The sequence below is a fragment of the Artemia sp. Qi Xiang Cuo genome, chromosome 14 (assembly GCF_049724085.1).
Source record: "Artemia sp. Qi Xiang Cuo chromosome 14, ASM4972408v1, whole genome shotgun sequence".
NCBI classification, from domain to species: Eukaryota; Metazoa; Arthropoda; class Branchiopoda; order Anostraca; family Artemiidae; genus Artemia; species Artemia sp. Qi Xiang Cuo.
In genome coordinates, this window is record NC_142807.1 from 2,734,729 (window position 1) to 2,756,465 (window position 21,737).

The following is a 21,737-nucleotide window of genomic DNA, read 5'->3' on the forward strand; positions in this document are numbered from 1 at the left end:
TAAGTATATTGATAAAAACATGTAAAGTTTCAGCTTCCGAGAGATTTTGAAGCCTCATTGGGCGATGAACAAAACTACCCAAAAGTCTAATTACTTTATTTTGAATTATCTGAAGAGGTTGCAGATGGACCCTAATTGTGTTGAGATAGATTACAGGGCAATAGTGTAGATATTATTCAATTAGAGAATGGTATAAAATTTTAAGGATGGAAAAAGGAAACACATGTTTCAATATATGAAGACAACCTAAGTTATTGACAAGTTTCAATCTCAAATAATCAGAATGTTTACGGAAGGATAAACGCTCATTGAGAATAATCCCAAGGTAACGAAATAAATTTACTCTTTTTATCCTACATTGATTTACAGTTAACTCTTCTGTGGTAATTTTATTTACTGTCCGCTGTGACCACCCAAAAATCATGAATTCAGTTTTAGAAAAATTTGAAGCTAGGTAGTTACATGCAAACAATTTATTCAAAGACTTCATTGCTATCACCATTTCTCAACCAACAAAGATGGGGTTTTAGCTTTTACTGTCACCGCCGTATCATTTGCAAAAATCACTGCTAAGCTATTATCTTGGGCAAACACCTCGGAAGGTCATTTATATAAATCAAAAATAGTAATGGTCCTAATATTGATCCTTGGGGGACTCCAATATCATCAATAAAAAAATGGCTTGACAGGTGACCATTTATTTCTGCCTGAATTTTTCGACCATGCAGGTAAGATTTTATTAGATCTTGGCCATTACCTCTAATACCTGTGTTATTAATTTTCTCCAGTAAAATTTCGTGGTTTAACGTATCAAATGCCTTTTTTATATCAGAAAAAAGTAGACACATGATTATCATCATTTATTGAAACCTCAATCTGTAACATTGCTGCTGCAACAGCTTGTTCAGCAGAATGATCCGATCTGCATTCAAACTGATTTTTAGTAAATAAATTCCTTTTATCAAAATATTAAACAATTCTTTTTTCAATAATTTTTTCTAGAACCTTAGCCATTGGGGAAGGAATGCCTATTGGGTGATAGTTGCCTATATCTGTCTTATCACCTATCTTATGAATTGGAATATAACCTATCTTATGAATTATGAATTGGAATGCATATTTCCATACTTCTGGATCCTTGATGATATCGACGCATTTAAAATGTGAAGCAACAGAACAAGTTCTTTCAGAATATTTGTGGAGAGCCCATTTAGACCTAGGGAATTCCCACTTTTTAAATTCGTAATTACTTTCTGGAACTCACCGAAAGTAGCAGGGGCCAGGAACATACTAGAATTTCAGATGGTGGGAGATATTCATTATATGAATAAAACGGAGATTCCAGGAAATTCAGTTCAACAGTAGTATTAATATGAGGGAAATAATTACAAAAATAATCTGAAACAACATCCTTCCCCTTCAATTCAACACCATTTTCATTTATGATCACTTCAGGGTGTGGTGTCTTAGTATTATTTCCAATTTTTTCCTTGATTAAATTCTATGTAGTCCGAGGTGAATCAGATTTTTATATGAATTTTCATAATAAACTTGTTCACTTGTTCGTAGAATTTTAATCAACAGATTTTTATAAGTTTTGAATCGCTGTACACTATGAGCCGAGGGGTATTCCATTTTTATCTTGTACAGTCGATTTTTTTCCTTGATAGCTTTTAAAAGTGATACACTTATCCTAGATTTTTTAGGCAAAGTTCTTTTTCGATATGTAGTTTTAAATGGGCAGTGAAGGTCAAGTTTTTCATCCGAAATTCGATAAAGTATATCTAAGGAAGTATTTGGGTCATTCTCATTAGTAACTTCACCCCAGTCTACATCACTAAAATTAGATTTCAGTTCATTCATATTTATTTGTGAGAAATTTCTCCCCTTCATAAGATTTTCTTTATTGACTATCTTTTACGCTTCGAAATCGGACATTAAAATACAATGATCAGATGTATATTCCATAACCACGTATGTATCCTCACATGGATTACATGAAAAAATGTTATCAATCAGAATAAAAGAAGAATTTGTTATTCATGTCGGAATAAAACATACTGGGTTCAACCATGAGAAAGGTTACACTCTAAAAATTGAAGGAAAGGTCGGTCAATTTCTTGTTGGCTTGATGGGAGACATCTCATCAGGTAAATATTAAAGTCCCCAAGGATTAAAAATGGCATTCGAACATTTGATATTTCACTTAACATATTTTCAAATTTGTCAATAAAGTATATCATGCTAGATGAGGGAGGGCGATAAATTACAGCAATTAAACATTTTTCATTATTTGGTAAAAAAAACATGAACAATACAGCTTTCGAAAATCATGTCAGTATTCAGAAATAGAATTTCTTCTTTCATCCGTGCCGGAATATAATTTTTAACTAGTATTTCTAAACCACCTTGCTTTTTTCGATTTTTGATCACATGAAAAAATTTAAAATCGCTAATATTAATTTTATTTGCCGAACTTTCATCTGAAAATGTTTCCCAAACTCCAAAAATATCCGTACCCGATTCAAATAAAAAAAAATTCAATTGCACCTTGCCCGCTCCTCCATCCACGACAGTTCCAAAAAGATATTCTCCTCATATTTGGGTTTTTATTAACTATTTCATGAAAAAACAAATATTTATTTAAGGGGAACTAAAAAAGATTTTAAAATTTCATTATTATCATGGGCTAGGGGAGTTTGGAATACATTACTAAAAAGGGCTGAATTTCTTTCAAACTCTTCCAGCCTAGATGCAGGGATCACATGAACTTGACTAATCATTATCATGTATTGATCTCACGCGAAGGAGCACCCTCCCACAGAAAACTAAAAGTACTAAAACTCACACTAAATGAATTTATTTTCGCGGAAGATGTCATGTCATTGAGTTGCGAGCCCCTGTAAGATTAAATCACACCATATCGGTAAAAAAAAAGAATAAAAAAGAGAGAGAGAAAAAAAGTCAATATATCACAAAGAATATATTTACTTATCAGCTAAGTGACGTTAATTTACCACACAAAGAAAAAGTCAATTTGGTTTACTTGGCACCAATCCATCTTTTTCCTCTCTCCAACTTGGTCGATATAGCATAGGATTGGTGGGACTACTGGAGGAATCCAAGCCTGAAATCCATTCTGCTTAAGTTCACTTTTCTTCTTCAGGAGGTATGAACGATTGTCTCGGACAGACTTGTTCATATCATTGGTTAAATACACTTTAGAGAATATCGGACAATTATCCATGCAGGCTTTTCCCGTAAAAGCTGGATCGCGAAGTAGTTTATTTGCTTGCAAAATTGGAAACTTATCCTTAAAGTTGTGGAGTTGGATTTTAGTGAATTTTTCATTTAATTCAGTGACCAGAAATTCACATTGAATATATAATTTCCGCAATAATTCATTTATTCTTTCCACACCCTCTTCTTTCGTTGAACACTTTAGGCTCCAGGCTATGACGTTACTTCGTCGGTCAGCATTTTCTAAGATCAGTACTTTATTTTTTAAGGGTTCAAGGCTGGGATTATCATAGGAGTGGTTCGCTGATAGCCGGAGGTCCTTAACCTCCTTCTGTAGAATAGTGATTGCGTCATCGTGAACTTTCTTGGAACTTTCCAAATATTGAGTCCTTCATAATAGATTACTTATCTCACCTCTGATTTCTAACATTTCACTTCTCAGTCCTTGTATTTCTGCTTGAATGTTTGTCACATTTAATAACATTTCTTGCAAGGCTTAGAACTGATTCGTGTATCGTTGCACTATCAGTGGATTCACGTGTGGATTCTAGATCCGTATGTCTTTTCTTAGTATTCCTCATTTAAATTGTTAGAACAAATTAGCAAAAACCAGCCGAGGATGCAATCACAATAATAGCAATTAGTTTAGTACGTCAAAACAGGTGTATCACTCAATTATATTTAAGTTGTTATATCCATTATCAATTAGTTGTTGATTCATTATCAAGTATGTCCATTTAAGTTGTAAGACCAAATGAGCACCATGAGACAATCATATTAATAGCATCTAGTTTATTACGTCACAACAGGTGTATAATTCACTTATATTTCAACGGGCTCGCATGAAAACGATGTTATTCGGCAGAAAGCATTGAATGAACTGAAGCAGTCATCATCTATTCACTAACGAGAGAGAACAAGTTATTATTTGGTAATTAACTACCAAAAAAGGGATGCTCTAACAGTTACATTCTACGGTGAAACAAACTGAATTTAAATTTGAATTAGTTGCAGAAATGTAACTTATCTATTCGTTAAATGAAGGTGTAGGTATAATTTTTCCCTATATTAAATAAAAAACAGGCAAACAAGGAACATTTGGGCTACATTAATAAATTATTATGTTGGCCCCTCCCCCTTAATATGGTCAGATGTAACCCTAGAAAACAGACCAAACGTTTACTAATTGTGTGACTTTTTCCTCTAGAGTAGTTTATTTTTTATACATATTTCTCATTAAAAAGGTAATTCTTATAAACAAAGTACTCTAAATCCTCGAAAAGTCAGCAAAAATTTATAAAATTCTAGTCTAGCTACTTTTTTGCTATCTCGAAATTTGTTAGGTTGGGGAAATGAGATGAGTCTACAGACTAAAGTATGTGCTGGGAAGGTATTTTGCCGTACCTAGCAGGCGTATTTCTATTATTATTTAAGGAAATATACGCAAATATTTGTACTTGGGTCAAAACAAAACACGGTATTATCAATTGATTGACGCATTGTGGTCTAGATTTTGATTTTTTGGCCTTGAAATGAAGCACTAAAATTCTCTAAAATCTGAATGACTACCCTTGTTGGACGTGAAAACCACTTCAAAACCTAACAGTTTAAGTTGGAAGATTTCTAACATTGATATAGAAGAGGAGGGGTGCAATAGGGGCGAGTTAAATTTAAGTGGGGACATGTTGAAAATACGATGTATTTTTTACTTCATGAAAAACTAAAATTTCAGTAAAATTCTGACCAATATTCCCATCCCTGGAAAAGGGCAAGGACATGCAAAGACGTGACCCCTCTGCGGTCCCATTGACTCTTATACAAAGTAATGAAAATGCCACCCCCTTAGGATCCCAAGCCCTAAAGCAGTTAAGCTTCGGGGCCATCGAGACCTGTGGTCCTCATGCAATGCGAAGTTTGAGATGCCGGGCTTTTTGAATCCCCCCAGTCCCATGGCAATGAAGTTGCGGGCCCTTCTATGCCCAACATACAAGATGGAGTTGGCACCCCTAGTGTGACTGCAAATCATAGACATTTATTTGCGGTAAAAACTTATCCTTTTTTCTACCTAATGTATATTCTTTTTAGGCTAATAACGGGTCCCTCTTCGAAGACAAGGTGTTTTTTTAATTCTGCATTCCAGTGTTGAATCCTTATCGTTTTACTGTTGCCTCTAAGAACCAGGGGGAATCTGAGGACCCTAATCCTTATGTTAATATTCTTTTCAGCTTAATACAAATTCATTTTACACTTACAATCGTAGCTGCCTCAAAGAATTACAATTATCACTCTTTTTCTAAGTTGCAAATGATGTTCCAGCATGGATAGATGATCAGCTGACGGATTTTCTCGGGAAAGAAGAAGCACCAACACCCCATGGGGTTCTAACAGCCCGAATGTAAGTTTTTTAAGACTCTTTAGAACATTATAATAGCTGGAACGTAAAAAGGGGACACTCTACTCCCATCTATGGTGTAATTTCTGGTCTTCAATACTTAGATCATAGTGGGGGGGGGGGTCTTTGCATGTCAAAGTTCACTTTGAGGGCCCATGTATGGAATAATTTCTAGCTTTTAAATTCTTAGCTCGTAGAATTTAAAAATCCGAAGGGTCACTTTGGCGGTCCACGTACGGAATAAGCTCGGGTCATTAAACCTATAGGTGGTAGTGTGCCTTCTAAACATCCAAAGGGTCACATCGGGGGCCCATTTATGGAACAATTGCTGGTTATTAAACATACTGATAGTAGTGAGGTCTCAACACATCCGAAGGATCAATTTGCCCCCCTCAAAAAATTTCAGACTAATATTGTATTCTCTTTCAAGCTAATATAAATTAATTTTTCAGGATGAAATAAAAATTGTTCCAATGAGCTAAGAAGCTCTTATTATTTTTTAGGTTCACAAACCGGCAATGAGTGAACACGAGGGGTACTTTTATGCGGGGGTTAGCCCTATTAGTACACCTTCCCCCAGCCTTGATTTTGACATGTTTGTGGGGGACCTTGGACTTGATACGGAATCTTTAGACGCTCTGTTAGAACAAGTGCCAACAAACAAGGTCGAGAGGGTGGCCGCCCCGTAAGGCGACAGTAATACGGGGGATCCAGGACAAAGTGGTGCTGGCTAATCCCCTGTTTTACCTGAGTTTTATTTAGCAGATTCTGCTTTGCGCAATATTCATGTTTTTAGAGCTTAGTTTGGGGACCCCTTCAGCACCCTTACCCGTTTTAGTATTTTTACAGATCCAATAGATATAGTCCAGTCCTATATAAGCAAGATTCTTAAGAGCCCGTCTTAAAAAAGACTCGGGAGGGGGGAGGGGGTAGGGACAGTGTTAAAGCATCCATCGCACAAAAAACATTTTTAAATGAGAAGTCGGGTGATGTGTACTCACATTACCTGCAAAAGGAGATGCAGAAGCTTGACCCAGACTTACACAATTTTGAGGGCATTTTTCAGAATGGGTGGGAAGTATTTTTAACAGGGTGGAAAATCACAATGAAAATAGGAACGGGTTAGCAGTATTATTTTTTCGAAAATCTAGATGTAAATGTAACTAAATTTAAAAAGGAAATTGTTGTAAGAGGTGGGAGAGGGAAGGCTAATCTTATAAAATATAATGCAGATTTGAGGGCGATATTGGGTGTACAAAACTTTCGTTTTGATACGGGCTTAGAGTGCTTCAAGTATCCAGTCCTCGTCACAGGACAGTGACCCACGAAAGATGATGCCACTAAGACACATTTTGATGATTTAGCAGTTATTGGGGGGTGGGGAGGGGACAGAGTTTCCTAAAGTAGATTTTAATTGTTTAAAAGGGCAATATCCCGTAAAAATTAAGGGGATAGACATTTTTGAGAAGACTAACGAGCATATAAGGATTTAGTTTTCAGTGTTACAGTACGATACAGATTATGAAGAGGGGGAACCTAAAAATAAAAAGGAGGTATTATATTCAGTAAGGGCTCTGTTCATTGAATCGATGAGACATTGAGTATGGCTTGTTTACGAGCCTGCCAGTGCACCTTATGCAATTGTACATTTCTTTCCCATCCCCCACATTAGTTGGGCTCCAAGTCAAGGGAAAAGTTCACTCTATTATTGTCCAATGTGTCTATCAGGTTTCCATACAGAGTTAAAATTAAGACATCACTTGAGGCACTGTAAACGTCATGGGTACCAATCCGTGGAGACGGTTTCGGGTGACAATACCATCTTGAGATTTAAAAACTTTTAAAATTTGCTCCTGCAGACTGACAAGGGGATTAGATGTCGAGGTCAAACTCATGGATGTGCGCAATCCACATCCAACTTCAATCAAACTTGAATCGTGTTGAAGAATATGAAGCCATTGCGTTCTCTTATGGGCAAGCTCAAAGAGACTCGAGTAATACCACGCAATTGGTATAGGTATTTAAAACATTAGCTGGGAAAGATTATAAAGGTGCAGCTATGGTTGCACTTATTAAAACTGCTAATAAGTCAATTTCACGGCTGCGCAACGGAAATTACCTAATAACTCTGTCAAAAGAGGACAAGTTGGCAATTAAAAATAAAGATATATGTTGGGTTTGTAAGAAACAATATATTGAGGATAGTGGGAAAATGGCAGTCAACGACCATGACAATTTAAGCATCCTATTTTGTTGGGAGGGAGTAACTTTCATACACTGGCAAATAAATGTTGTACTTTAAACGTTAATCAACAGTATTTTTAACCGGTTTACATGCACAATACCAACTATGATTTGAAGTCCATATTATCAGCGTTTGTACGTTTTCAGAAAGGTCAATTTGTGATGGTGCTTGGGTAGATGGGTCTTTTTCCTGTAACATCATACCCAAATCATCTGAGAAGTTGTGGCTCTTAGTTTTCAAATGGAAAACAGTTGAAAATAATAGTACGCACTTGAATAAAATCCGTTTATTAGATTCCTAAGGTTTTTCCCTGAATCCCTAAGTCAATTTATTCAAGTACAAAAAAGTGATGATTTTAGTAGTTTTCCCCTTAAACAGCGCTTTCCGGATGATGAAATGTATGATTTATTAACGAGTAATAGCATATACTCGTATGAGTACTACAACTCCGCCTCGAGACTACGTGAGGAAAAATCGCCACCCATCGAAGTGTTTTATTATCTACTTCACGCTCGTCAATGTACCACTGCCGACTGTGAACTTGCTAAAAAAGCTTGGGCCAAGAGAAGATGTAAAAATGGGGAGGATTACTGTAAAATGTACCTGGCAGGTGATGTATTGACGTTGCTGGATATTGTCCCTTAAAACAGACAAAATTTATGAGGAATTGGAGTTGGATTTGGTGTATTACTTTCAACCCCTCATCTGGTAATTGATTAATTCTTCAGATCAGTAATGAAAAAATAGGTCTAATCACCGACGTTGATCAGTACTTATTCGCAGAGAGATCAATTAGGGGAGGATATGTTTTTCCAGGATCGTATCCTGAACACTGATACGACTGGACAACGCACCATTGAAAAGTCGAATGCGGTTTTTCTGGATATGAACTCCCTTTATCCGTCGGCAATGTCTCACTAATCTTTGCTGTATGGGGATTAAAATGGCTGGACAATTCTTGTTCTCCTAATTTCCGCAACACTGCCTCCGTTGAGGAGAATAGACCGTAAAGATGGTTCTTGGAATTTTATGGCGAAATACCGGTGGAACTTCATGACTCGGTGAAGGATTTTGTTTTCCCGTGCATAAACAGACCGATGCCTAGGGACTCCTTCAGTCCCTATAATTTATCTTTGGTAGAAGATTGGGGTAAGCACTGGACAACTTCACAACAGAAGATTATTGCCGACTTTAATCCGAAAAAGAACGTTATTTTACATCACGTTCTTTTGTGGTGAATGCTGGTCAACAGTTTCAAGGTCACAAAGATCCACAGAGCCCTCCTATTTGATCAAAAGCTATTTATGAAGCCACGATTATTTACGAAGCCACGAGAGTATTTACAGAATTAACCCAGCTACACTTTTCATCAAAATCATGGAGTTCGCGGTAGTCATTATTGAAAACTACAGCCTTTTTCCCATTGCATATACTACAAGTAGATCTTTTGGCTCTAGACGAGATTCAAAGACGTCAGAATAGTCCATACAAGTATATTTTACTTGCAATCAGTGTTTTAGTCGCTATGCATATGCTCTTCCGATGCATTCAAAGAGAGGTGATAAAGTTACTAGAGTCCTTGAATCTATCTTTGAGCAAGATTCATATAGAAAATTCAATCAGGCCGGGGAAGTGAATTTGTTAATCCATATGTAAATAAGAATTTAGTGAAATTTAATACAATACTCTATCCTAGTCATAGTTCGATAAAGGAGGCATTGGCTTAACGATTGATAAGAAGAATTTGACTTTGAATCTCAAGACATTGTACATTGAAAAAAACTGCTGCTTTTATTCAAGATTTAGATAAAATCTTGATGATTTTTAACCAACATCCTCATCGATCCCTGTCCAATCAGATTCCTCTTGAAGTTTATGATAGTAACAATACACTTGACATTTTTATTAAAAAATATTCCAAAGAAAAGGTTGTAAAACAGAATAAATTTAATGTTGGTAATAGAGTTCGAATCAAACGAAAAAGTAATATTTTTGAAAAGGGGAATTACTGGTGTTCCACTGAACTTTTTAAAGGGTCAAAAGTCTTAGACACTAAACCTATAACGTATCGTCTTCGTGATATGAAAGATGAAGAGTTGACGATGTCTAAGAGTACTAATTACAAAAAGTTAAAACAATAAAATGTATTACATTGAAAAAATAATAATAAGTCGAACTTTCAAGGGTAAAAGACAATGGCCTGTTCGTTTGCTAGGATACAATTCTAAATATCGATTCTTGGATTGCCACTGAAGACGTTCAAAATCCGTAATGATTTCCAAGTGACATTCATGTCCAATGTCTCTTAGCCTCTCTATGATGATTTTAATAAAAAAAAAAGCTATTTTTCAACAAAATTCTCCAACTCCATCAAATTTGAGGGAAGGTATGAAGTTTCTCTTGTTGATTGTATTCTTAAGAATTCACATAATATCCTGAGAAAAGATCGTACATATGATATAAAAGCTAGACCACAAGATTGGTCACTCGTTACGGAGGAAAAGATAGAATTAATTAACTTGGCTGAATATCCATTCACCACATTACCATACAATGAATATGTTAGTATGACTGATTTGTGTCGTGCTATGAATAGAAGAATTTCTGCTCACAAAAATGATGCCTTTCAATTTAACTATTCAATGTAAAAAAGCAAGATCTATATTAGTTCCCCCTATGCACTAGTTTTTTGCACAGTTTTTTCACTCTGCACTACCCCTTGCTAAAAAAAATATATTGCAACTGTTGCCGCGGAGTTTACGTCCTCTACACTACACGAATAAGTCTCTGGGAAGGGTATTTAAAAAAGTGTTTCACAAAATCTCGGGTCCCGTACCCGATCCTTCTGCGAATAATTGAAATCACTAGAAAGCGGAAAAGTTTACAAAGGGCCAGAAACACCTCATGACTGATCAGTCTCAACTCAGGTCAGAAGCGTAAAACGTCGATCTTGTCAAAAAAAAGAAAAAGAATCCAATAGTAAAAATTGTTAGATCGAAAAAGAATTTTTTTTCCGCATAGAGATCGCATATTTACCACATAAAGAATCTCACCCTTCAGTCGCCTCATCTCTAAATCTTTTCAACGCGGAAAATGTTGATGTGAGTGTAGGACATGGTTATTATGAACAATTTTATCCACAACAACCGCTCTCTGAAAGATTTCACTTTCAAATTTATTCCAGTGAAGATTATTTCATATATTTGAATTCCACATTTATAGATTTGCATGATTGTCAAAAAATCTAAAAATGAAAAACCAAGTGCAGCCGAGGGGTTATCCTAGAAAAATTGTATATTACACAATTTAGATAAATCAGCGTCTACATAAACGTAACGTTGGTGAGGACAAGCAATAATATTTCAAACTATGCAAGTTATATGCAATTCATGTTGATGACTCCAATGTCCTATAAGCTATTGAGAGGTTTAGCTATTGAATATGAATATAAAATGGACGCTGACACTAGCAATATACTTAGAGATGCGACAACTAAAGATTTATACTTGGTTCGGAAAATAAATAATGAAATGCCGGGTGCTTGGTCGGGTGCTAGTTACCGACCAATCACTTTGACTATTAAATAGGACACTAACCATTTAAATTTCCAATCGAATGAGCCCTTTTTGAAGTTTCTACGACAACGCTTTCTATAATATCCTTATATGCACCCAGGGATAACTTACAACCCTTGCCCTGAGGGCTGTGGGGAGTTGTCTTCCTCAAAGACCTAATTTCCAGAATTTTAAACCACGTTGAACAAAATAGTTATCTAAAAATTTTTATTGGATTCATTTGAGGAAAAGGTGGGCGTTAGAGGAATTTAGTTGCCCTTCAATCACTTTTGACTATTAAAAAAGGCACTAGCTCTGAATTTTCAATCGAATGAGCCCATTTTGAAGTTTCTACGACAAAGCTTTGTATAAAAAGCTTATGTGCCCCCAGGGCATAACTTACAACTCTTGCCCCGAGGGCTGTGGGGGAGTTTTCTCCTCAAAAACATAATTTCTATCTGGAAATCAACTGCGTAGAACAAAATGGCTATCTCAAAATTTTGATTGGATGTGTTTGAGAAATGGTGGACGTGGAAGGGGTGTTCGTTGCTTTCTAATCACTTTTGACCCTTAAAAGGGTCACTAGTATTCTCGATTTCTAATTGAATGAGCCCCCTTTGAAGTTTTTACGACGACTCCTTCCGTATGAAGTGCCTCTGGAGGAAAAAAATATTAATAATAAATAAACAATAAAACATGTGAGCCGTATGGCCTTTACTATAGGCAACGCTAAAGCGTTGCCTCTGACTTTGCTGAATATCACAGTAACTTGTCTTTCACTTGCCAAAGTTTACTTAATACTAAGCAAAAAATGAGAATTGTAAAAGAAAATATATATACAACACCTAACTATGACATAACTTTGACCTCATTGCTTCTATAAGACTAAGACACTGAAATGTAGTTACCTTTTCGCGACTAGTCTGTCAATTAAGGCGGGTGACATCACAGAAATTCCCAAAGCGGCAAGATCAGTCAAATGATAATTCCTTTGAACTGATTTTTATTTTGAAATACGTCAGTCAGCTGGGTGCCCAGAATAATCCTTAAGCAATTTCTCTGGAAACATCTAGCAAATCTTCATCCGCTTTTCGGAGAGTCTGAAATATTTTTAGGGACTGATCTTTCCCGTACTTAAATTAGACAATTCTGGTCTGATTAAAAGAAAAAACAGAATTTTACTTCCTGATGATGTATAAGTCTCATCAAAACTGAATATCTCTATATCAGCCCTAAATTGAACGAAATTAAATGGTTTATCTAAGATACCTGAGAAATTCAGTGTCGGCTTTTAGTTTTCTCTCGTTTATTTAAATCTATTATCTAAGTTCTACAAGCTATATCAAGGCCGCCAACATTATTCTAAAAATGTTGAGCACACAAACTAAAAACGTTTATAATGGACGAGATAGGGCAAGTCTTTATCGTACCACCACATCCCTTAAAGCGAAAAAGAAATTAGTACTACTCGGCGAACTAACTTTAAGACGTGTATTAGTTCTTAATATGTATATTTTAACAGCGCTTAGTACCTTCCTAGTCTCGTGTTATTATGAACTAAAATTAATCTGCCAAGATGAACAATATAATCGAAATTGACAGAGAATTGTAGAGTTCAGATAGAACCATATCGTTCAATAAAGGTTACGGTTGCATGACTTTTTATATAAATGTTTTTCATGCAGACGCCTGTTTTCGCCAAAAAACTGTATCCACAATAGGCCCGTAGGTAGGGTTGGGGTTTTGGGTATGTGTCGCAAAATGTTTCTATTTTTGCAAATTCTCATAATTTTTATAATTTTTGTAAAATTTACCTTATTTCTTGAAATTTTATTCTCCGTTGTAAAGATCCACTGAAATAAATTCTTGCGTACATGTCTGATGCAAAAATACCTTTTTCAAGATGTTCTGTTGGGGTATGCTGCCAAAATAAATATTTCTCTTACAAAAAAATCCGATTATACATTTAATAACATAAGCTTTAAAAACAAAACTTAAGTTTATTCATATTATTCACGGTTTAACAACCCGTCCATGGAACAAGGACAAGTCTAATCGATTGTGTCTAATAATAAAGGCAAAAGGTTTATTGGCAATGAAATTTTTCGACGGTGCATCACGGGATAAAGTAATACCAGTTGCGGCGGCAGCCTCTGTGCCGTCTTCAGTTACTTCGATAAAAGCTTGGTGAAGAATGTCATCAACAACAACAGGATCTCTCGTGATTCTGGAGAGGTTAGCACCAGTGCCGAATATACCACCTGCACCAGCACGCTGAAGAGTAGGACGAACAGAGAAAGATTGGCGAACTGGAAAAGAACAGATGTTTCATTTATAATCATAATATATGTATCGTGTGGTGCATTTATTTGAAGTTGTATAAATCCTAAATATAGTATATTTATTTCATAATATTATTATGAAACATGTATTTGAAACTTGTGATAAAAGTTCTTTTTCCAATTTCCCCAGGTACGGGTAGATCCATCAAGAATTAACCTGAAAAAAAATCAATGAAAGATGACCGACTGGTACCTCTTCTTGTTGGTGACGCTTTAGTTGAATAGAAACTAAAGGGACGATTATGGACGACATTTTTTTGAGTAATGAAAGGCTCCTTGCCATTACTCACCAAGTTTCATTTCAACACAAATTGCTCAGCGAACTCTCAGATAGCTTGGGCCCTAACAGAATGGCACCGACAGCCCCTACTAGAATCGTATACAACTTTGACCCCACATCCCGTGGTTGATTACGCCCGATGGGTAGACCTGGTAAAAGATGCAAGGACAGCCTTAGGAATTTCCTCAACATGGCCGACAATGCTGCTTTCCAGGCCCCCTCATAGCAGCAGGTCAGTCCACCTGGAGGAGGAAAGCTGCTATGCTCTCTGCGCCACATATCATTCGACAGGAGCCTTAAGTCCAGTAACTCGAGTCAAAGAAGTTTTTAATACAAAAATTTAAAATTGGTACTAAAATTTAGTTAAAAATTGCTACCCTACCCCCTCACCCATCGAAACCTCCGATTATGTTTTACATTTTGCACGATTTGCCGGTTTTTTTTTCCTTTGGAAATCAGTCTTTGTTCCCAACTTCCAAACTTAATGTAGTAAATGTGCCTGAGACAAAAACCCCATCATGTCATTTGGATTCATTCTCTCAATGGTAATTTTCCGAATGCTAATATAAAAAGCGTGTCTAGCTGGTGATTAAGGTCCAATAACGGGCGTTTCAGGACATTCCACTTCTTTTTTTTCTGCGAAATTATTCAGACCATTCATCTGGTAATTGGGAGCGAAAGTACAACAAGGTAAGTAACACTACAAAAACACCTGCAAATTGGTTTGAATTGGGATACAAATCTATTTTGCAGAATTAGTCTGACTTATCATCTAGTTACTAAGAGCATGATTATAATAAGGTCAGTAACAGTACAAAATACACCTGCAAATTGGTCTGTTGAAGTTCTAACGGTTGACCCGCATAAACTGTAGAGATGAAGAAAATTGACAAAAATATTAAAGTTATTTTTGCAGCTGCAGACACTGTTATTAAGAATTAATTAAGGTGAATCTAGTGGTGGGCAATAGCAGGCACTAGACAAAAATGCCATAGAAAAGGAGATTTTTTTTTACATAATTTAGACTTTTTGTTTAACAGGAATCTTTTTCAGAAACAGCGCAGTACTACTGCCTAAGTAAAGAGCTAAAAATCTTCATTATAATTCTATTTGGGTTTTTTTTTCATCCACCTTTTAATGGAGGGGTGGTTGTCGAAACTTCAGAGGTGGCTTATTAGACAGTGAATTGAAAGTTCTAGCGGATTTTACAAGAGTTGAAAGGGATTAGAGGGCAACCACTCTACCTCCCATGCCCTTCTTTCCAATCTCCACTAACCCCCAAAGACATCCAATCAAAATTTATATATAGCAATTTTGATCAAAAGAGACGAAAGGTCAAACAAATATGCCTCCAGGGATGAGATCGCCCCCACAGTCCTTGGGGCAAGAGCTACAGATAATTAAAATTATCAATTATTTAAACATAATTGATAACATAATAAACATATTTAAGTTGTTCTCTGGTTCAAAGGATTAACCATTCTGCTGTGGGATGAAGGGAAAGGGTTGGGGGCCAGAAATGGGAAAAAAATAACTCTGTCTCTGATGATTTTGAAATTTCGAACTCCAAGTTCTTGGACCAAGAGAAAACTAATATGCTAAACAAAGTTTTCGGAGCACTCTTCCCCCCAACAGACAAAACTGAACCCGAAAATCGACCAAAAAAACTTTTTTTTATTGGTTCAATAGCTATATCCTTAATGTCTTCGGCTAAGGGAGCCCCATTATAGATATAAAAATAGAAACTAAATTGCTTCCACAATAAACGGGACCGACAAAGGGCTAGAAAAAGGCCAAAAACTTACTTCTCCTGTAAAAGTGGTCACGCCTGCTCAGGAAGGGGCTCATTTGATTGGAAGTTAAATATTGTAATGCTTTTTCTAAGGGCCGAAAGTGATTCGACCATAATTGGCCTTCCTCTCGTGATCTTTTTGACTCTACAGTGCCCCGCAATTGCAGTTATATTAAATGCAACTAATGAAATAGTCGTTTTGTTATGATACATTGAAAGATCCAATAAGTATGCTTCAAAGACTAGTATAACCCAACAGATCTGGGGCAATGTCCTTAAATTATGTAAATAGCTATTTTTAACACATAAGTTTTAGTGGAAAAATTATTAAATATCGTTTTTTTAGGCCAAGATTCCAAGGCTATAATCCGAAAAGTGCACGAGGACCATAATAGATTAAAGACACTATGTACAAACGAGTTTTCAAATTATCCATAATGTCTCGGGGAATGGCTTATGGTATCAAACTGAAACTTTCAGGCAGTGTTGGGGGAGGGATGGTAGTCAAGCAGACACCACATTTTGACTTTGGGGGGAGAAGGCAGATCAAAAGACACTATGTTCTGGGCCATCGAAATATCATATCTGCAATGTATTAGCAGCGGTTTCTGGGATGAGCCTGGAGCTTTCAAGTAGTGTTGGGGAAATGATGGAGGAGGTTTAGGTAAGATAATTTTTAATTTTTATCTGGAAGGAGAGGGAAGGGGTTGACAATCTTTCTCTCTCGAAACAAAAGTATATCGAAACCAATATATAAGCTGTTTCAAACATTTACTCTTTTACAATTGCAATACTGGAAAGAACAAATTTCTGAGACTACCCAAAATTGGTACCATCATGCAGAAAAAAAATCGGTTTAGATCCATTTGTTTCTATCATCTTAATTATTTGGTGATTTTATTTTCTATTACTTTTACTATCGATGTTTTGACGAATAAAAGACTCACAGTTCAAACTAAGGAGCAACTTGACACAATAGTAACCGAAACTCTATAAAATAGAATTTTAAAATAATTCATACTTTAAAAGAATTGGCTTTTTCCGCTTATCACACATATATAAAATGCATTAAGTTTAATGTAACCCATCAAAAGCTATGAGCCAGAAAAAAATTGCTTGGTTTTTAAAAAAGGGGGAGATAACCCCAAAAAGGCAAGGGATCTTATTGGAAATAACACGGTCAGAATCAGCATATCAAAAAACCCTAATATAGTGGTATTGAACTCCTATTTACAAAAAAAAGTAGAATTTTGTAGACTATTCTTTGCCCGAAGAAAAATCATACATGTGTGTTTATTCGTTTATTTTTATCCCCTAGGTTGATTGTATAAAACCAATGATCTTAGAATATCGGGAGAAACCTAATTCAAACAGAAATTAAAAGTTCTATTGCCCTATTTCAGTGAGCACAAAGATTGGAGGGCAACGGTATCAAAGATTGATACCATTCGCAAAAAAAAAATCTATTTACTTTCTTTGATAGCTTGGATACACTTACACTATTTTGATTTGGTTAAATTTTAAGAGCATAAGTAGCCTCAAAAGTTTGAACATAACACTCTGAGTCGTTCTTGGGATACTGCTGAGATGCCTAATTGGGAATTACCAGTAGCACAGTGCATTTTGATTTAATCTTAAGGCAATATTTAGTTTTTAAACATATTGGGCAAATGGGAGGGTGGGCGTGGAAGGGGAATTAGTTGCCCTCCAATCACTTTCAACTATTAACAAGAACATTATCCCTTACTATTTTAAATCGAATGAGCTCTTTTCGAAGTTTCTACGACAACTCCTTGATACGAAGTGCCCTGGTCTAAACAAAAAAAAAAAATACACTGTACACACATCGATCTTTACTATAAAAATGTCAAGCCTTCCAATCACTTTTGACTATTACAAAGGGTACTAGCCCTTTCAGTTTCCAATCGAATGAGCCCTTTTTCAGTTTCTATAACAACACTTTCTATAAGCACCTTATATGCCCCAAGGGCATAAATTACAGCCCTTGCCCTGAGGGCTGTGAGGGGGTTGTCATCCTCAAAGACCTAATTTCCAGAACTTTCAACTACATTGGAAAAAATGGCTAACCCTTAAAGACCTAATTTCCAAAACTTTCAACTATGTTGACCAAAATGGCTATCTAAAAATTTTGACTGGATGTGTTTGGAAAAAAGTTTGGCGTGAAAGGGGGGTTAGTTTTCCTCAAATCACTTTCGACTTTTAAAAAGGGCACTAGTCCTTTGAATTTCCAATCGAATGAGCCCTTTTTCAAGTTTCTATAATAAAGCAGATAAGGCAGATAAGGTCTTTCAATAAAAACCTTATCTGCTCCCAGGGCATAGCTTATAACCCTTGCCCTGAGGGCTGTGGGGGAGTGTCCTGCTCAAAGATTTAATTTCCGGACCTTTCAACTACGTTGAACAGAATGGCTATCTCAAAATATTGATTGGATGTGTTTGGGGAAAATTTGGGCGTGAGAGGGGGGTTAGTTGCTCTCCAATCACTTTTAACTATTAAAAAGGCTCTAGCCATTTCAATTTCCAATCGAATACGCCCTTTTTGATGCTTCTCCGGCAAAGCTTATAATAAGAACCTTTTATGCCCCCAGGCCATAACTGAAAACCCATGCCCTGAAGGCCGTGGGGGGAGTGTCCTGCTCAAAAATATAATTGCTATCTGAAAAGCAACTACGCTGAACAAAATGGCTATCTCAAAATTTTGATTGGATGTGTTTGGGAAAATGGTGGGCGTCGAAGGGGTTTTAGTTGCCTTCCAGTCACTTTCGGCAATTAAAAAGGGCACAAGCCACTCCAATTTCCAATCGAAGGAGCGCTTTTCGAAATTTCTACGACAACTCCTTCGATACGAAATGCCCTGGTCTAAGACCAAGAAACCAAAAGACCCCCCCAAAAAAATAATACATGTGCCAACATCGTTCTTTACTTAGGCAGCGCTATTGCGCTGCCTATGAAAGTCATAGAAGGCGGGAAGAAACCTAGATCTAAATTTGAAAAAACCTAACATGGCACCAAAATCTGATTTTCACCTACCCGAAATTCTTGCACATTTTTGGTCTTGAAAACGACAGAAAAAAAAATATTATACCAAATGCATAAAAACACGTCTAGGGAAGGCTGAATTCCTGCACCTCTCCACTATAATTTGGAATTTCAGTTGTGTTTCAGGCTTAGCAAAAGATGAGATTAGAGGATATTTATTGTGAATTGATTACTGACTATACTTCATCTTGATCTTCTTCTAGCTTGAATTATTATGGAGGCGCTTTTTCTAATCTCATCACCAGAATTAAACTCCGGGCCCTGTGGGGGTTGGCAGCAGCTGAGATTGGAATTCGGGTCCTGTATTATATCCATTACTCCACGATACGACTAAATTGACTATAAATATATTCTAATTCGCGTTGTGTAATAAAATGAATAAAGACTTGGCAAAGCATTAAAACGGTAAATTCCGGATTCGATTCACTTTTATTTTCATGCACTGAGTGTGTTCCATTTATATTTGTAAATATTTTTTTTTCGATAAAATTGATCAAATTTTATCACACAGATTCTAAAGCCGTTCATAAACGTCATGACGTTCAATAAACGTCATTTTCAATGAAACCGAAACAGATTGATGGATATAAAGGAAAATAACGACAACTTACTTCATATATTGTTCGACAATAATAGTTTCACTTCATACAAGGGTTATATATAATTACAACAAGTTCAACTACAGTCATAGAAATAATACAGTTTCTCTAACTTAAACGGTAAACATACATATTCAGATAAGTAATGTTTGGTATACAAGATAAATACTTGGATGGCCACGAATTAGCAGCAAGGGTAGACCTCTTTATTTGTGAAGACGAATTAGCAGAGATTGGGGATGGTTCTCCAAAACTCAGCTTCCTTGTCCAACAAAGTATTATAGTTCAATCAGTATTAAAAATATGTTCCTCTACTAAGCCTAGATGTTGTAAATAGGTTTCTGCTACCCCAATATCTCTGTTTGATTTAACTTTATATTTGTTTGATTACATTTGTATTGTTTGTAATGATTATATTTGTTTGATTCAACTTCCTCCTTAGTCTGATTGAAAAAGTTCACAGATTATAACATCTAACAGAATAAAATGAATAGTATATTTTTTACCTACATAATGCAGAAGCAATGACACTTGTCGAGGGATGGAACTGAAAGCACCCGAATGCTAAGCTAAAATATACTTTAGTTAAGATAAAATTCGAAGTATATTATGCTGTTGCGAAAATTACGATAATTTTGAACCTTACAACTTTCTATGGAGTTTCAAACAGTTCGTGGTAACAAACTGTAAGTAAGGAGCGACCCGGCTCAATGGTAACCGAAACTCTAGAAAACGGGTTTTTGATACCAATAGATACATCATAAGAATCAGATTTCAATTATGAATTCAAATATATATCTTTCATCAAGTTTAGTCTTACCCATCAAAAGTTACGCGCCTGAGAAAATTTGGCTGATTTTCGAAAAAAGGGGGAAACACCCCCTAAAAGATATATAACCTTAATGAAAATCACACCATTATATTCAGGGTATCAAAGAACCCTACTGTAGAGGTGGTTTCAAGCTCCTATCTACAAAAATGTGGAATTTTGCATTTTTTTTGCCAGAAGAAAGATCACGGATGCGTATTTATTTTTTTTTTTTTTCCCAGGGGTGATCGTATCGACCCAGTGGTCCTAGAGTATCTTGGGAGGACTCATTGTAACGGAAATTAAAAATTCTAGTGCCCTTTTTAAGTGACAAAAAAAGGGAGGGCAACTAGGCCCCCTCCCCCGCTCATTTTTTTCCCAAAGTCACCTGATCAAAATTTTGAGATAGCCATTTTGTTCAGCATGGTTGAAAATATCATAAATATGTCCTTTAGGATGACTTAATCCCCGGGATACCCCGGGGGGAGGGCTTAAAGTTATGAACTTTACCCAATGTTAACATATAGTATTGGTTATTAGGAAGTATACAGACGTTTTCTGGGGGGATTTTTTCTGGTAGTAGGGAGTGGGTGGGTCGGGGGTTATTTGGGAAGATCTTTCCATGAAGAAAGTTTTCATGGATGAAGGGACATTGCTATGAAGGTGCGCCGGATTTCCCAGCATTATTTAAAAACAAATCAGAAATTAAATATAAAAAAAACAAGTTTTCCAACTGAAAATACGGAGCAACATCAAAACTTAAAACGAACAGAAAATATTACATGTATGATTGGGTTCACCCCCTAGTCAATACCTCACTCTTTAAGCCAAAGATTTTTAGTACTTTCATAAGAGCTATTTATTCTAAATAGCGGCCATTGTGATTAAGGGGTCATTTTTAAAGAATTGGAACAAAATTCAAACTTTAGCTTAAAGAGCGAGGTATTGACATTGGAGGGCGAACCCCCTAATATACGTATTAAAAATATATGAATATAGAAGTTCGTTACGTAAGTTAATTCGTCAGTTAATTATATTTATTACTAATAAAAACGTTCGTAAATAAAATGAAACAAGCTTCGAGAAAGACATTTAACCAAATAAAAGTAAAATTAACATGCAGATTTTGTTTTAAGTGTTCATGTTCGGTAAGCCAAAATCAAAACCTGCATTAATTTAAAAACTTTCAAAAATTAAATAAAATAAAAACAAGTTTTCTATAACTGAAAGTAAGGAACGACCTTAAAACTTAAAACGAACAGAAATTATTCCGTATATGAAAGGGGCTGTCCCCTCCTCAACGTCTCGCTCTTTACGCTAAAGTTTGACTTTCTCACAACTCTTATTTTTTTTTAACAATAAAAAACTTTAGCGTAAAAAGCGAGGCGTTGAGGAGGGGACAGCCCCTTACATATACGGAATAATT

The 21,737-nt window shown here is 36.0% G+C and overlaps 1 protein-coding gene across 1 annotated transcript in view; it reads right to left on the reverse strand.

Annotated features, from left to right (window-relative positions):
- Positions 1-13,384: 13,384 nt before the first annotated feature.
- Positions 13,385-21,737, reverse strand: part of mei-9 (DNA repair endonuclease XPF mei-9) — a 119,345-nt gene continuing 110,992 nt past the window's right edge. Inside the window, exon 17 of the mRNA XM_089099794.1 lies at positions 13,385-13,740. Within this exon, the coding sequence (XP_088955920.1) occupies positions 13,445-13,740 (296 nt within the window). The 3' untranslated portion in view covers positions 13,385-13,444. The remainder of the gene's footprint in view (positions 13,741-21,737) is intronic.